General features: G+C 37.1%; 5 protein-coding genes and 2 pseudogenes across 9 annotated transcripts; 2 read left to right on the plus strand and 5 right to left on the minus strand.

Moving 5' to 3' along the window:
• Positions 1-1,894: 1,894 nt before the first annotated feature.
• On the minus strand, positions 1,895-3,032 carry LOC106438244 (uncharacterized protein At4g28440-like). Its single transcript, XM_013879349.3, has 2 exons — positions 2,697-3,032; positions 1,895-2,237 (listed from the first exon to the last, which is right to left on the minus strand). Exons 1-2 carry the CDS (start codon positions 2,926-2,928, stop codon positions 2,047-2,049), a joined length of 423 nt encoding a protein of 140 aa, XP_013734803.1. The 5' UTR covers positions 2,929-3,032; the 3' UTR covers positions 1,895-2,046.
• Positions 3,033-3,124: 92 nt separating this feature from the next.
• On the minus strand, positions 3,125-5,303 carry LOC106438215 (reticulon-like protein B18). Of its 5 annotated transcripts, none has more exons than XM_013879316.3 (8): positions 4,621-5,298; positions 4,383-4,527; positions 4,204-4,278; positions 3,983-4,127; positions 3,835-3,904; positions 3,679-3,744; positions 3,483-3,605; positions 3,125-3,392 (listed from the first exon to the last, which is right to left on the minus strand). In XM_013879316.3, exons 1-8 carry the CDS (start codon positions 5,120-5,122, stop codon positions 3,193-3,195), a joined length of 1,326 nt encoding a protein of 441 aa, XP_013734770.2. In that variant the 5' UTR covers positions 5,123-5,298; the 3' UTR covers positions 3,125-3,192. The 5 variants fall into 5 exon arrangements, with proteins under 5 accessions (XP_013734770.2, XP_013734778.2, XP_048601390.1 ...); XM_013879324.3 differs by having other exon boundaries at positions 4,627-5,297; XM_048745433.1 differs by having other exon boundaries at positions 3,835-4,127; positions 4,383-4,515; positions 4,621-5,303.
• An 80-nt stretch (positions 5,304-5,383) lies between these two features.
• Positions 5,384-8,096, minus strand: LOC106373574 (probable aminotransferase TAT1). The gene is made up of 5 exons (XM_013813732.3): positions 7,081-8,096; positions 6,358-6,916; positions 6,035-6,250; positions 5,846-5,939; positions 5,384-5,750 (listed from the first exon to the last, which is right to left on the minus strand). Exons 1-5 carry the CDS (start codon positions 7,416-7,418, stop codon positions 5,587-5,589), a joined length of 1,371 nt encoding a protein of 456 aa, XP_013669186.2. The 5' UTR covers positions 7,419-8,096; the 3' UTR covers positions 5,384-5,586.
• Positions 8,097-8,190: 94 nt separating this feature from the next.
• LOC125579757 lies at positions 8,191-8,885 on the plus strand (annotated as a pseudogene).
• On the minus strand, positions 8,828-11,357 carry LOC106358119 (probable aminotransferase TAT1). The gene is made up of 6 exons (XM_048745434.1): positions 10,942-11,357; positions 10,369-10,708; positions 10,069-10,287; positions 9,768-9,983; positions 9,602-9,695; positions 8,828-9,437 (listed from the first exon to the last, which is right to left on the minus strand). Exons 1-6 carry the CDS (start codon positions 11,277-11,279, stop codon positions 9,319-9,321), a joined length of 1,326 nt encoding a protein of 441 aa, XP_048601391.1. The 5' UTR covers positions 11,280-11,357; the 3' UTR covers positions 8,828-9,318.
• Positions 11,358-13,085: 1,728 nt separating this feature from the next.
• On the plus strand, positions 13,086-13,743 carry LOC106373585. The gene is made up of 2 exons (XM_013813741.2): positions 13,086-13,498; positions 13,605-13,743. Coding segments are annotated over exons 1-2 (354 nt in total). The 5' UTR covers positions 13,086-13,146; the 3' UTR covers positions 13,607-13,743.
• A 100-nt stretch (positions 13,744-13,843) lies between these two features.
• Positions 13,844-15,150, minus strand: LOC125579758 (annotated as a pseudogene).
• Between the last annotated feature and the right edge of the window lie 831 nt (positions 15,151-15,981).

Here is a 15,981-nt window from a genome sequence, read left to right on the forward strand (position 1 = left end):
CTTAACATTTGCAGATTATTTTGGCTTTCTTGCTATTCACTTTTTGATACTTTAGAATTCCATTCTGATTGGGTTTTGTTATGCCAAAGCTTTGTATTGTTTTTGGATAGAATCAAGTTGAAGATTTTGATGGATCAACGGAACTTCCATCTATACATGTATGTATGGCCCCCTCAACGGAATCCTCCGACTCTTGTTTTATCCTACGTTACATGGAAACGGAAGCGGATACATGGAAGCGGAAGCGTATTGAAGCGTAAAAGCGAGATTTTTAAAACTTTTTAAAAAAATTAGGAAACGGGTCGTATATCCATTTATATATATATATATATATTAAAATATAAGAAAAATTATAAAATTTAGGACTAAAAATTATATGATTTAAACTTAAAATTAAGCATTTATTCATTTATAATAATTTTGAAATGATTTCATATTAAAACTGTGAAAATACACATAAATTAAGTTTAAAAGAAATTATTATATTAATTATTTTTAACACTTCATAAATAATTGACACAATATATTTGAATCTATGTTATATCTTTAATAAAAACCTCTATACATAAAGATACTTTATAGTATCAATTTTAATATTTATATATCTCTATTCTCTCTATTTCATTACTATTAAAATTTGAATTTTATATAAATTAAAACTAAGAATTTATATTTTTTTTTGTTAATTTGTGACATTGTGTTCCTTAAAAAGCGTGATTCCAAAACGGAATCGTAAACTTCCAACGTGTTTTTAAAGAGAATATTTTAGAAGCGTTTTGGAAGCGAGATTCCGTAAACTTCCACAAGGTTTCGATTCCGAAGCGGGAAGCGGACGTCAGATGAAGCTTCCGTGAAACTTAGGTTTTATCCATGTTTTTAATTTCGATGCAGACTTTGATCTTGTGATGAAAAAGAACCATATACTGTAGATAATCTATGTAAGCTTATATCCTTTTTAACTGAATTATTTGTTATATGATTCTTCTTCTGCAAATATTCGCCTTTGGGATATATTGATACGAGGTTAATATCTTCTCAAGTTCGGTTTGGTAGTTCCTGTATTGATTCTATGTTCTTTGCCTTTTTTGGTAAATGTATGCTGAACAAATAGGTGCACAGTTGATTAGTGCTAGTTGTTAAAAAAGTTTCTAATGTTTTTGTTTCTTGAATATATAATAACAGTGTATATGGTTTTATGAATTTATCGTTTTGTAATTAGGTCTCAGCCAGTCCAGAGTTTTCAGTGGGGAACCGACTCTGTAATATCTGTCCGGTTTAATCGGTACAAGCATCTTCCTAACGTTTACACTTTACACTACCAGGAAGAAGAAAAACAATCTGTATTTTATCCCCATATTTCTAAGTTTGGAGATTGTCAAAAGATTAAAACATTGAGCACTGTGAAATACAGAGACAGGCACTTGCCGAGCCATAAACGATGCGAGGAGAAGGAAAACTCAGTCCTACAGGAACAGTTATCACCAAACCTCTACGCAAAAGGAGGATCATCAAAGAAGTGTAACCTGATTAGTTTTTGTGGGTTTGTGATGGGATACTAGTGTTGTTCAAACATGAGAGATTGTGTTGGTATAGTAGGAAAATGAAACCAGTATATCTTTTGTAAGCTTCTCTTTACTATATAATTTATGCTAATTTTGGGATTTTTCTATTCACTAATATCATGTTAGTGATTATTCTTTTTGGATCTCAGAAACCTGTTCTTCAAAGTTATATTATATATGTTGACATCAAAGATCTACTATAAGATGATGATGCTACTTCCAGTAGATGGATTTGTGATGATGACTCTACTTCCAGTAGATGGATAAGATAACACTTGAGATTTGGTAGTAGGCAACGAGTGTATGTCAGAGTTTGAAAAATGAACACTAAATAAGAAAGATAAAACGAGATCTTCACTTGAAGTTTAGGGTAAAAAAAAGGAAAACATTCCTACAAGCAAGCATCTCTGGACAAGTCATTCATCATGTAAATGAAAGAGAAGAATCATAACCCTCTAACTTCCCAAACACACACTAAAGAAGATCACTTGTCATTAACGTTAATCAGTTCGTACTCAACGAGAGACAGATTGTTATCCTCCTTGACAGTGAAAGATGCAGGCTCAGTGACTTCGATGCGTCCCCATTTATCAACCCCTAGCCTCATTGTACCCTTGAACATGTCAATCCTCGAGTTGCGCAGTATCACCGTTTCTCCAGGCTTCATGACATCAACTATACACACAACAACAAATGAATCAATCCTATCAGTAAGCCTCAGGGAACTCCACAGCAACTGATACAATACTAATTATCTACAGGAAAGAGCTATGAATCATGTCAATCAAGATTCACCATAACTAAAATTGCACAAAGACAAAACACTAAGTCTTGTTCAGATTTTCACAGTAGCACCATTCCCATTTTCAGACAAAGATGATAGCTTTTTGTAATATCCCACCAGTGATCAAACATCAAAAGCATTAATTTGAACAAAGACATCACTACGGTTTAAGACAAAACACTAATCTTGAGCAAAATTTTCCAAGTAAATCTGTTCACTTTTCAGACAAAGTTGATAGCTTTATTGCAAAAAAATATTACAAGGATTCATCAAAGGATAAACCTTTTATCAATATCACAACACCATTTCTACATCCTAAAAAGCTCAAAAGACAAGTGTGAGTAAGTAACCTTGATCGTTACGAGCAGTGAAGAGAATACACCCAGTCTCATCTCCGATGAGACACTCAGCGATTCGACTAGGCTGAGACGGACGGCTCATAGAGCTCCCGGGACGAGCCTTCCGGGTTGTCGGAACCACCGGGTTGGAATCAACGACCTTAACAGTCAACGTGTGACCGGTCGTCCCAGGCTTCAGCTGTTCTACTTTCACAAACACCGGCTTTCTCTTCGCCGTCGCCATCGCTCAGTAAAATTCACTAACCCTAATGGTGGAGAGAATCTAGGGTTTTTAAAGAGTGAGAGAGAACGATGAAATGATGCTTCTTTCGCTCTCTCCCGAGAAGACGGACGAGTGTGTTTTTTATCCTCTGCTTTTGCGTTATCGTGAGCTTGACACGTGTAAGGTTCTGATTCGATATTTTAATTATCACATTGACTAATTGAAAAGGTATTTAACTATTTATTCATAATAACATTGATGTTACAACAAGTTTCAATAGACTTTTTAAAGCTTCTTTGGTGGTGGTGCTTCGGTTTCTGCAGCCACCACTACTAACGCTTGCTCTTCTTCTATTGGCGGCGATGTTGTCTTCTCCTCCGGTTGCTCCGTTTGAGTTTGTCCTTCTGGTTGCTTCTCCTCATCTTCTTCGGAATCTAACTGTACATTCTGCCTTTTGTATCTGATGACTACCACTATGATGAACACTGCAAATATCTAGAGTGTATCAGTTTTGTAAATTGACTAATAACTATTGTCACCAGTCTCAGATAAACCAACTAGTGAAGTTTTTTAACCTGTGAAGAAACGGATCTTGAGACTAGTCAGGTTCCAGAAGGCAGTGATCATTGAGCCTGCCACGAACTTCTTGTGTGTGCATATTCCCCACGCTTCAACTATTCTCTTTTGTGCATTTTCAACTACACAAAAAGCAAACATCCTTTTAAAACTTCGTGCTATGAGCAACTCAAAATTTAATAATAGTGAGTTTACCTTTTTGGTTAATCTGACTAGCATAAGATGAGTATAGTTTTGGGACGGTGAAGCTGAGGAAGAAACCTGTTTCCATAATAATGTCAATTCTACTAGATACTTACAACAGCTACAAGAACACAAAGAATCAGTTGAAAAAATTGTTAGCAAGCATACCTAAAGCAAATAGCCTCCACAATGTTATGAGGTAACCATACTCGGCTCCTATTAGAGCAAAGGGTGCCACCTGAAAAATCAACATCATAAGGAAAATCTCAACGAGCAAACCACATTCATAGAGAATGAAGTCTTTAGTAAATTCTACTTTAAGTGTCATTGCTGGTTCGCCAGAGAAAAGCTGGGTCATCTTTGAAATCACCAAATTCGTGATGGGAAGCATTCTTCTAGCTACTCGTAACACATCCTCTTCACTCACTTTAACCTCTCTCCGCTCTGTTTCTTCAATCACCCTTTATTGATCAAAACCTCAATTACAATCTGTTTCATCTCATGTACAAGAAGAAACCCCAAAAAAAAAAATAGTACCTTTGGTGAAGAGAGTGTGACAAAAACGATACCCCAAGATACAGAAGTCCAACATGAGAGACCGCTGAGAAAACACTTCAAACACACACACACACACAAAGGTTTCATCATGCATGAACGTGACAAATGACTGAAGCTAGAAATGATCAAAATCTAGAGAGTGAGCTCGATGTACATACCTAAAGCTAAAACCTTTAGCAAAGCAAGAAGATAAGAAACACAAACACCCAAAACCGAACCAAAGGGTCGACTTTGCAACATCTCTCCACATGATCAAATCGTTGATATTCTCTCTAATCCGCTCCAAATCACCTTCACAAACATCTGCAAAAAAAAAAACCACACACACACAGTTATTAAACTACAAACATCATATCAGAACAAAAGAAAAAAAGGTGAAATAACTAAAGTTAGGACCTTTACTCAGATCTGAAGAAGGCAACGAACTCTGTTTCTCCTTCTTAGACCGACCCGTCTTCTTATGCTTCCTCGGCTTTGTCATTTTTTCATCCGTCAACACAACAACAACAGGCTTCGTCTCCTCCTCCACCAACACCACCTCCGACCTCCGCCTCGATCTCCGGCAACTCCTCGGCGACGCACTACCCAAAAGACCGCTCTGCCCTCCCTTCGTCTTGCACCGCCGCGCAGCCTCCGCGGCCTCCATCTCGAACCGATTGGCTAAACGGGTCCTCGATTTCCGGAGAGGGGAAGGGGACAAGAGGAGGATCTGGCGGAGCGTAACAGGGGAGGACGGTGAGTATAGTGAGGCGGGAGACGGGTAAAGAGGAGTATCGTTGCTCTTGGGAGAGGATAGGACCAAATCGAGAGACGGAATCGGAGAATCTCCGTTGGTTTTGACGAGAGTGGTGGTGTTGTTTCTCCGAGCGAGACGGGAAGGAGGTGTTGAAAAATCCATTATTAATTTGGGGGTTTTTTTTTTTTTTTGGAAAAGGATTGATTTTTCCGAATCTGGAAGTTTATTAATTGAGAAAGAATCTCAGAGAATTTATTGAAGATTGTTCTCTGCTTTTTTTTTGTTTCTCCGGCTACTGTGTGGATCAGATAGCCGTTTGATGGAGAGAAAAAAGACAACCTTTTGCTTATTTTGAAAATCTTGACGGCGGCAAAAGTGGGCTCCCGTCTCTTTTAAACGGTAACGATGATAAGACATGATGGACATGAGGAAGCTTTTTTATTTTATTTTTAAATGTCATTACATATTTTCTCTTTTTTTTTTTTTTAAGTTGATGACATGAATAAAACAAATGAATCGGATTTGTATATAAAAACAGAGTTTAAATTGAAAATGCAGTGACCATCACATGTGTCGCATCTTTATTTGGTTGTGTGTAGTAGAGTATTGTATAGAAGAATAGTGTTTTAGATTTCTCCATTTTCACTCAGCTTCAGAGATTGAAGAGAAGCCTCTGTTTTCTTCAGATGGCGTTGGCAGAAGCCTTTGAGCCTCTCTAGTGCATCCTCGAGCATCCGGCCTTCTACTCCGATCGTTATCCTTGCCCAATTCTTCAGTCCCAAAGCCACTCCTGAAAAAAGCAAGAAAAGTTAAAAACTACTACACTTTCAAGTTTTATTTATTGTGTACTCATTTGCATGCATTTTTTTTATAGGTGATGATTACCTGGTAGCAAGACGAGGTTTTCTTCTGCGGCTAGCTTCATACAGAAGTCCATATCATCCTCTATGTCTTCCATCAACTGAAGCTCCAGCTTTGTCTGCAAATACATTTGCTCTTGTTAAGAGTGAAAAGTAATACAAAAAAAAATTGATCAACAATCATCAGGAGTATAGATAGTGAGATTTGTGTTACCAATAAGTAAGTGCATGACTCAGGTTTCTTGGTGCAGACAACGCAAGGAATGTCCATAAGCTTATCACAGACCAAGTCCACGTTCTGTTTTAGTATTGAATTCTTTTTGGCAAACATCTCTTTATTAGATTTTTCCAGGATCTGAGGAAGCGCATTCTGAACCAAAGTGTTAGCGTCTGGAGTTATGTCAAGATTCTGTTGGATAGATTGAGCCACCTGTCACCAGAACAAAAACAAAGAGAGCAGTGTGATTACTTGTAACACAAGCTAAAAAAACAATAGCTACAATGATAATCAGAAATAGAGAAAAAAAAAAAACAGACCCCTGTGGACTTGAAGATGCCTTTAGGATCATTCAAAGCGATCCAACCGATTCTCCAACCAGGAACAATCCATCCTTTCGATATACCACCCAAAGTGATAACCGGAGCTATCGAACCAAACTCCCCCATTGGAACAAAAGGATTGTCTCCAAAGATTGTCTGGCTATAAACTTCGTCAGTGATCACCATTATCCCCAGCTTCCTAGCCATCTCCGCAACCTTCTTGAGATGATCATAAGAATAGACATTTCCACAAGGGTTGTTAGGGTTTATGATAACCATTGCGACAGTGTTCTCATCTGCCATGGCTTCGATGCCTTGGAGATCAATCTCCCATTCATTCTCGGGAAGTAGATCGTATTTGCGGACCTCGAGTCCACTGTAGACACAACGAGCCTCGTAGTGAGGGTAACTAGGCCGTGGGAGAAAGATGTTTGCGTTTGGTGCAGCCAGCGCCTGCATCAACACTTCTATCCCTTGGTTGCATCCCACGGTCATATATACATCGTTAGGCGTTACCTTGTTCGTTAAGTCCCGGTTCACGAAATCAGCGACCGCCCTGATTAACAACACATTCGATATAAAGTTAACTCCTAGTTGTGGACAATAATAATAGGCCAAAAAAATAATAATATAAGCATATCATATTGTATAAAAGGGGATTAAACTGTGGATTCTAAAGAAAATATTTATGAGTAAATAGTAAGAGTGACTATATATTACTGTCTGGCAGGGAGGAATCCGGCGGCGGGACCGTAAGAGTTACCCTTGCCGGAGCGGAGGACATCAGAAACGGCGTTTTCTACGTGGATGGAGGTTCGGTAACAAGGGTACACAGAAGGGTCACCGTGTGCAAGTGGTAAAAGAGGCTTTTTGATGTCTGGAGTGCAAAGATCAAAGAGCTTGTAGACGATAACTCTCATTGTGACGCTGGAGGCTTTAGCTGCGGTGTCGCTGCCTTTGAAACGCCAAACGTTGTTATCGGACTCATACTGCGTCTGCCTCTCTGCTTCTTCCTCGGTTTGAAGGGCAGAAACTAGGAGGTGGCTGTGGTGGCTCATTTTGTTAATTATATTGATTCTCTTGGGAGTCTTGTAGAGTTTGAAAGGTGAATGTTTATATGAAGAGGCTAACAAAAGAAGTATTTATAGAGGAAAGAAAACAATCAAAAGTCTTTGGATCAAATTGTATTGGTCAATCGCAGACTTTCTACACCTTTGAATTATAGACTTTGGATGGAAGGTTGATAATATATACTATATAGTATTATCGGTGTGCATTACGGAGAAAATATAATACAAAAATATGTTGACGTAAAAATTTCGTTGTTTGATGCTTTGCTAATGCTCGATTTCCCCAAACAAATTGCCCTATTTACAGTTGAATTTCATTACTATTAACCAGAAAATACTGGTGAAAATATTGTCATGAAACGTAAGAAGTTGAATTATGAAACGTGGAAATATTGGTGATACCTAATACAAATGACACCTTTTTCAAATTACATGAAAGAATGAATGATTCTTTGTGTGACATAACAATATTGAAACTATATGTTTTTTTTTTTTGAAACTATATGTATTGTTTCTTAACAATAACTATAAGTGGTATTAAAAAATGGTTTTATCGTTAATGGAGTATTCTTTATTCTCAACTCGCCATATACTAAATCCAACATGGTTAAAATATATAAGCTCGCGCCATCATGCTTTGACTCGACTCGAATAAACTGACGTTCTAACGGACAAGCATGGCTGCATACACATACGCGCGCAGACACAATAATCCAAAGTTTCGAACATAATATGAACTAAAAGATTCTAAGCATCAATTATGTCATGTCTTTGGGAACGTGAAGTTTATGACAACACAGTTAGTTTTGAGATATGTTCCTTTTGAATATAGAAGAAACGTTTTGTTACCGTTTTATTATGTTTTGGAAATAGTTCGCAGGCGGCCAAAAAATATTTAAACCACGCATGCATGCGTTACTGAATTAAACGTTCTGTTACAGATGTAGGGTATATATAAGGTAGCGTCAGGATTACTTTTGTTTCGTAGAATATCATACACGCCCACATCAATACAACCAAAGCGAAGAAAAATTGGTTAAGATGATGATGATGAAAGTAGCTTTTGCGATGACGTGCATGCTGTTAGCACTTAATTAGCAGTCACAACCGCCGACAACGTAGACTGTCCTTGGCCACCTGAGTGCGTAGAGGTGGCTAACGTGATGGTGGATCAATGCAAGTTGTTCTTCGTCCAACAGGAGTCGCCTCCCACAGTCGAGTGCTGCAGCTGGTTCAGTATCCACAACCTTTGAAGCAATCAGGCCAGGCGTTTTGGCTCTCTCTGAGCAGTGCCATTTCGGCGTTGGCTTCCCCATGTCTAAAACCATCCATGTGCTTGTAAGATCCATTCCTTTGACCAAACTCTTTAACCGTTTTCTTGATTTTGAATCTCGGTTATTACAGGTTGTTCAACGGATTCAGAACAAATATCATTTAATTCCCAAATATATCTAAACAAAGAAAAAAAATTATTTTAGCTAGAAAATAGTGACTCAATTGTGTTGTAGAACAAAAATTCGATGTTATCAGAAGTGCGGAACATGATTGTTTCTAGTATTAATGTATTGGTAAAACAAATTTTTGAAAAAACTTAATTACAATTTCAGTGTGGTTTATTTCGACCGGTTTAGATATAGTTTTCAAAAATTTGTTTTGGTTTTCTTGATGAGATGTAATCGATAATTTGTTTTGTTATTGATTTTGATAGACTTGATTGACATTGAGTAAAAGAAGTTCAGACAGAAAAAAAAAATAAAATTAAAAATAGAAAAAATAATTTTGTATTTGAAATGAATGATTCAAGAAACACTAGTGGGGTTAATTATTTCATCACGAGTGATGTTTAGATTTCGCCATTTTCACTCAGCTTCAGAGCTTAAATAGAAGCTTATGTTTTCTTCTGATAACGTTTGCAGAAGCCATTGAGCCTCTCAAGTGCATCCTCAAGCATCTGAGCTTCTACTCCGATCGTTATCCTTATCCAGGTCTTCAATCCCAAAGCCACTCCTTCAAAACCAAGATAAGGTTTCCATCTTCAAACTTAAATCTACTCATCTTTCATTTTTTTTTTGAATGAATGTAAAATTATATTCAAGCAAAAAACGGTATCAACTAGTGCAGCTGTTTTGTTTCATTTTGATGTACTTATTTACATTTATATAGGTGTTTACCTGGTAGCAAGACGAGGTTTTCTTCTTTGGCTAGCTTCATACAGAAATCCATATCATCCTCTATGTCTTCCATCAAAGAAAGCTCCAGCTTTGCCTGCAATATTTTTGTTATTAAGAATCACCCAAATTGATCAAGAATCATCAAAAGTGTAAATAGAAGTGGTACCAATAAGTAAGTGCAGGACTCAGGTTTCTTGGTGCAGACCACGCAAGGAATGTCCTTTAGCCTATCACACACCAATTCCACGTTCTGTTTCAGTATCAAGTTCTTTTCCGCAAACGTCTCTTTAGTCGTCTTCTCCAGGATCTCTGGAAGCGCAAACTGAAACACTGTGGTAACGTCTGGATTTATGTCAATATTATGTTGGATTGATTGAGCCACCTGATAGAAAAAGAAAAAACAAGAGTGATTACTTGTAACACAAGAAAACATCTATTAATATGATGAGCGCAGAGGAAAAACAGACCCCTGTGGACTTTAAAAGGCCTCTGGGATCATTCAAAGCTATCCATCCGATTCTCCAACCAGGAACAATCCATCCTTTTGATATACTACCCAAAGTGATAACCGGAGCTATCAAAGAGAACTTCCCCATTGGAACAAAAGGGTTGTCTCCGTAGATTGTCTCTCTATAAACTTCGTCGGCTATCACCATTATTCCCAGCTTCCTAGCCGTCTCCGCAACCTAAAAAAAAAGAGTTTCATGCATCACAAACAATGTACAATATCCCTCTAATCAAAGCTTATTAGAGTTGTGAATCAATACCTTCTTGAGATGATCATGAGAATAGACATTTCCACAAGGGTTGTTAGGGTTTATTATAACCATTGCGACAGTGTTCTCATCTGACATGGCTTCTATGCCTTGGAGATCAATCTCCCATTCTTTCTCGGGAAGTAGATCGTACTTGCGGAACTCGAGTCCACTGAAGATGGAACGGGCCTCGAAGTGAGCGTAACTAGGCCGTGGAAGAAGGATGTTAGCATTTGGTCGAGCCAGCGAATGAATCACCACTTCTGTCCCTTGGTTGCATCCCACGGTCATGTATACATCGCTAGACGTTACCTTATTCGTCAAGTCACGGTTCACGTAATCAGCGACCGCCCTGATTAACAAACACATTCCATCAAATTTAGTTGCACATACTAAAGAACATGGCTGGTTCTGAACATAATTTAGTGAAACAATATTGGTCTTGTTCTCTAAATCTTTTGAAGATAATATACATAGATTTCTAAATTGTTTAAGTTTATTTATTAAAGTTCATAATAAATGTTTATGGCCTCCAAAATTGCATCTAAAAGAATATTAAGAGTAGAAAGTAAGAAAGAATATTACTGTCTAGCTGGGAGAATTCCGGCGGCTGGGCCGTAGGAGTTACCCTTTCCGGAGCGGATAACATCCACGACGGCGTTCCCGACGTGGATGGACGTGCGGAAACAAAGGTACACAACAGGGTCACCGTGCCCAAGAGGTAGAAGATTCTTTTTGTTTTCGAGGCTGCAAAGATCGAAGAGCTTGTAGACGTTAACTCTCATCATGACGCTAGAGGCTTTAGCTGCCGTGTCGCTGCCCCTGAAACGCCAAACGTTGTTGTCAGAAGCATCCTGCGTTTGAGTCTGTGCTTCTGTCTCGGTTTGAAGGGTAGGAACTATGAGGTGGTTGTAGTAGCTCATTGTTTGTAGAGTTTGTAACCTGAGTGGTTTGTATGAAGAAGCCAACAAAAAGTATTTATAGAAGAAATACTACAATAAAAATTTAGTAGTCAATTACAGACTTTCTACACTATAGACTTTGGATAAAAAGTTTGGTGTTCATAATATTGTAGAGATTCTCTCACGTTATATGCGACAAATGAGGATAATACTTTATATTTGCCCACTTTTGATTATTGTGTTTCAATTCATATAGTTTTAAATTACAGATCTAAACTTCCCAATCTGTCTATCTATCTGTTCATGTCTGGTGCTTGTCACTATACATCTACTATATATGTTAAATCGATCGGTTGAACCGAATATTCTTATATTTAAATCCCCCACGTTGTTCGTTCAGAACCTTAGAGCATCATTTTCGGTGAAATACTTTTTTGGTTTCTAAATTTTTTTTTTTTGGCTGATTTAAAAAAAAAAATTAAAAAATGAACCAATCGCGGGCAATTACGTGTCGGTGTGGCCCGCGAACAGTTCACAAAACCCACCAAGATCGTTTCTTCATTCAAACCTTTTGCAACCGGTTTTGCAACTTTTGTGGGACCCAAACCTTTAAAAACTCTTTTAGAACCTGCAATAATGATGCTCTTAAAATCTGCCTAAAAGTGTTACTGATATTATCATCCACTAACAATCATACAATAGCTACAATCATTTTCACTGAATTCCAAATTAAGATCATAATCACCAATAACGTAACTTACACATGTTTGGACTATTTTGTTTTCAAATATTTTTCTGAACTTGTTAATTTAAATATTCGTTGGGTAGATATTGTACCCTAGAGATGTCAGACAGGCAAATTCGCGTCCAAATAACCCAATTCGTAGCGGGTTGAATTTTTCTATGGATTGTGCGAGTCAGCCCGCTGCGGGTTACGGTTTATATATATGTCAAAGTCTACCATACCTAGTTAAATGGTTTTGCGGGCCAACCGTGGTTTTAAAATATGTTATGTAGTTTTCATGTTATAAATGTCATTTTAAACTATGTTATGTAGTTTTATACCATGAACATCATTTTACAATGAATGTGACTTATAAAAAAGATCATAAAAATTTTCTTTTGTAAAATCTCGACATACATATACAAACTGCAATCCGCGGGCCGCCAGTGGGCTACTTGGACATAACCCACGGGTTACGGTCTACTTTGACATCTCGATTCGCACCTATACCAGATTTCTTATTTTTTTGGGAAAAACCTATATCAGAATAGTTTGTTTTAGTTTTTGACAGCCGAGTCAATCTCATACGAAAACATGAATTAGATTTAACATAGATAGTATATTATAAGAATAGACTAATCCCTTTTTTTTTTGACCAAACCAACATTGCATTACTTAGAGTTTACTCTCCGAAAATGGAGTTTGTTACACACATAGCAAGCAATGATTTTGCCACACAATCGGCCTCAGTATTAATCCTTAATATGCATGATTCAGTGGTACGTAGGTCTGGTTATGTTCTTGGATACTCGATATGAAATAGCCATTCACTAGGTGTTTATAGTTCTTGTTAGTTGTATACAGCATAGCTTCCGTGGATAATTTTGGAAAAATCAAATTTTATGTCTTGGGAACGTGAAGTTTACGTCAACACAGTCAGTTTTGAGATATGTTCCTTTTGAATACTAGAAGAAACGCTCGTTTTATGTTTTGAAAATAGTTCGCGCGCGGCAAACAGTATTTAAAACCATGCGTGCATGCGTTACTGAATTAAATGTTCTGTTACAGACTTACAGTATATAAGATAGCTGTCAGGATTTCGTTTGTTACATAGATAACATACAAGCCCACATCAAAACAAACAAGCCAAGAAATTTTTGTAAAATGGTTAAGATGATAATGATGAAAGTAGTGTTTGCGATGACGTGCATGCTGTTTGCAGTCACAACCGCCGACCAGGTGGACCGTCCCTGGCCGCGGGAGTGTCTAGAGGTGGCGAACGTGATGGTGGAACAATGCAAGCTGTTCTTCGTCGAACAGGAATCGCCTCCCACCGCCGAGTGCTGCGGCTGGTTCAGTAGCCGCCGTGAGAAGGCTAAGAACAGGAGGCGGATTTGCAGGTGTATGGAGTTTCTGACCACAGCCTTTGAAGCAATCAAGCCAAGCGTTTTGTCTCTCTCTGAGCAGTGCCATTTCGGCGGTGGCTTCCCCATTTCTAAAAACCACGCATGTACTTGTAAGATCCATTACTTTGACCAAAACTCTTTAACGTTTGCTTGCTTTTTGTATCTTACGGCTGACAGTATAAGATGTCATCTTGTTTTTTTTTTCTATTTCTGCAGAGCATGGGGAGATTCAGAGGAGTAGACAAAGAACATAATGATGTTGTATCTCAAGGCTGTTTCAATTTCTTGTTTCATTTGTTTGTATGAAAATAAACCAGATTGCTACCATAAATATATTACATCTTCTGGGAGACAATCATTAATTACTGATTTTTACAGACACAACTTAGAAAAAATATCTCATTTTTCAAACTTGGTGGTGGTTTATAGACAAAGAAGAAATAGAGAATAAGAGATTAATGGAACTTGACAACAATACAGGAGAAGTCATCTTTGCTCCTTAGATATAGCTTCCTCAATCAAGTGCTTTGCTGCTGTTTGCGGATCTTTAATACTCTTGATAGCATCAACTACTTCTTTGTTCGACATTACCTGCACATACAACCATCATCATGTTAGAAAAAACTGACTCCAAGGCAAGAAGATAACACTTGAGTCATTTGACTTGCCTTCCAAATACCATTACTAACAAAACGATGAACTCAGTCTGATCATTAGTAGCCTGATGCGTAATGTCTGGTTCTGAGCTCAGATGTATCTTTAAACTCTATCTCCAAAAGCTCTCGCGACCTAGCTCTAACTAGGGCTGGGACTTCGGATATTCGGTTCGGGTTCGGATAAGATCCGATCGGGTCCGGGTTTTTCGGATAAATGAATTCTATACCCAATGGGTACTTAGTAAATTTCGGTTCGGGTTTCGGATCGGGTACTACCGGTTTCGGGTCGGTTCCGGGTACCCGTTTCTTATGTGAATTATATAAATATTTACAAAATAAAATAATTATATACCAGTTTTTTATTTATTTATTTTATTTTTTAAAAAAAAGTTAATAGAAATCGTATATATATTAGTAATATGTATTAAATACAACGAAGTTGAACTAGTCTAGTGGTATTGCAGTTGTTGCTTTGCCTATCCAACCCGGGTTCAACCCTCGAAATATACAAATCTATGTTTTTTAAGCATAGAATTCGGGTTAAACGGGTACCCGTTCGGTTTCGGGTAAAAACCGGAACCGAACCGATATCCATGGATAATTAACACTAATACCCATCGGATAAATTGCCTAGAACCGAAACCGAACCGAACCGGTCCATTTCGGGTCGGTTCCGGTTCGGGTATTCGGTTATGGATAAAAATCCCAGGCCTAGCTCTAACTGTCCATCCACTCGTGGTAATACATACATCTGGTACCAAAACCGTAATATACACAGCTTTTTACTTGGAGTATTTGATACAAAGCCACCTCGCTTCTCTTTTATCTTCTCTCCTTGCTAGGTTCATGATCAACTGAGAGCTGATGCGCAACGCCATTCTTAGACATCACTGCCCTTGAGTCTCCAACATTAGCAACCACTAGCTTCTGACCATGGATTAGAATCCCTGTTACAGCCGTTGACCCGCCTTTATCAAGCTTAAGGGACTGCTGAAGTATCACTGCGTATCTGTACGCGTTCATTATAGCAGTATCCGTGTCACTCCAAAACTCCTGAGAAAGTGAATTAGTCAGTGGAGTTTTTTTTTTAAAACACAAACATTCATTACTCTTAAAAAGTTAGGTAACCGAGTTTAAGCTTGGTAAGAGCATCTCATCAGGAACTTCAAAACTTCAAATTTGAAGTTCTAAGGAGTGAAACTCCATATTTGAAGTTTCACTATTCAAAACTTCAAATTTGAAGTTTCATATTTATATTTGTATTTTGGTCCGTACAATCACACATCACTTTTATGATTCATAAATATTTTCTCGTTTATTGTTTTAATCCTTAAAAAAATTATATTTCATAAATATTTTAAATTTTCATAAATATTTTCTCGTTTATTGTTTTAATCCTTAAAAAATTATATTTCATAAATATTTTAAATTTTGTTTACAGATTTTGAATTTTACGCATAAAATTAAATAAAACTTTAAAATAAGATTTAAAAAAATTTAAACTAGATTTATACAACAATAATATACAAAAGAAACTTAACAAAAAAAATTAAAAAATTAGATAAAAACATAACTATTACACAAATTTAAATATTACAACAACACTAATAGTTAGGTAAGTTTGATCAAAAACCTTCAAAATTTTCAAATATTATCAAATATTTTTGTGTAACTGAAGATGGTTGTAGTTGTTGTTTTTGATTTTTTTCGTACAATTATTTCTTGTTCATATCGAATATATTCACGAATATTAATATCATCGGAAAAAATTAGTCTTTTAACAATATTTTATGTTTCTCTTTTACTTTCTTGTTACGATCTAATGTATTTATAAGTATCAATATCACATGATTTCAACAACTTTTAGCTCGTAATCTACAAAGTAAAAATGAGGAGAGCTAGTTTTTACTTCGAAATGCACTAATAGATCATATATG

Source organism: Brassica napus, chromosome C1, assembly GCF_020379485.1.
Source record: "Brassica napus cultivar Da-Ae chromosome C1, Da-Ae, whole genome shotgun sequence".
In the NCBI taxonomy this organism is placed as follows: domain Eukaryota; kingdom Viridiplantae; phylum Streptophyta; class Magnoliopsida; order Brassicales; family Brassicaceae; genus Brassica; species Brassica napus.

What these genes read in the sequence shown, in the direction of transcription:
- LOC106438215 (XM_048745431.1), bottom strand. Translation starts at nt 5,122, where the DNA reads ATGGATTTTTCAACACCTCCTTCCCGTCTCGCTCGGAGAAACAACACC. An exon ending in TAGTCAGATTAACCAAAAAG is followed by an intron (nt 3,606 to 3,678) that starts GTAAACTCACTA and finishes CTTTTTGTGTAG; the next exon opens with TTGAAAATGCACAAAAGAGA. An exon ending in CAAGATCCGTTTCTTCACAG is followed by an intron (nt 3,393 to 3,482) that starts GTTAAAAAACTT and finishes AGATATTTGCAG; the next exon opens with TGTTCATCATAGTGGTAGTC.
- LOC106438244 (XM_013879349.3), bottom strand. Translation starts at nt 2,928, where the DNA reads ATGGCGACGGCGAAGAGAAAGCCGGTGTTTGTGAAAGTAGAACAGCTG. An exon ending in CACTGCTCGTAACGATCAAG is followed by an intron (nt 2,238 to 2,696) that starts GTTACTTACTCA and finishes TTGTGTGTATAG; the next exon opens with TTGATGTCATGAAGCCTGGA.
- LOC106373574 (XM_013813732.3), bottom strand. Translation starts at nt 7,418, where the DNA reads ATGAGCCACCACAGCCACCTCCTAGTTTCTGCCCTTCAAACCGAGGAA. An exon ending in AGTCATGCACTTACTTATTG is followed by an intron (nt 5,940 to 6,034) that starts GTAACACAAATC and finishes ATGTATTTGCAG; the next exon opens with ACAAAGCTGGAGCTTCAGTT. An exon ending in AAACCTCGTCTTGCTACCAG is followed by an intron (nt 5,751 to 5,845) that starts GTAATCATCACC and finishes TGCTTTTTTCAG; the next exon opens with GAGTGGCTTTGGGACTGAAG.
- LOC106358119 (XM_048745434.1), bottom strand. Translation starts at nt 11,279, where the DNA reads ATGAGCTACTACAACCACCTCATAGTTCCTACCCTTCAAACCGAGACA. An exon ending in GGAATTCTCCCAGCTAGACA is followed by an intron (nt 10,709 to 10,941) that starts GTAATATTCTTT and finishes TTTGTTAATCAG; the next exon opens with GGCGGTCGCTGATTACGTGA. An exon ending in GCCTTTTAAAGTCCACAGGG is followed by an intron (nt 9,984 to 10,068) that starts GTCTGTTTTTCC and finishes TTTTTCTATCAG; the next exon opens with GTGGCTCAATCAATCCAACA.
- LOC106373585 (XM_013813741.2), top strand. Translation starts at nt 13,147, where the DNA reads ATGGTTAAGATGATAATGATGAAAGTAGTGTTTGCGATGACGTGCATG.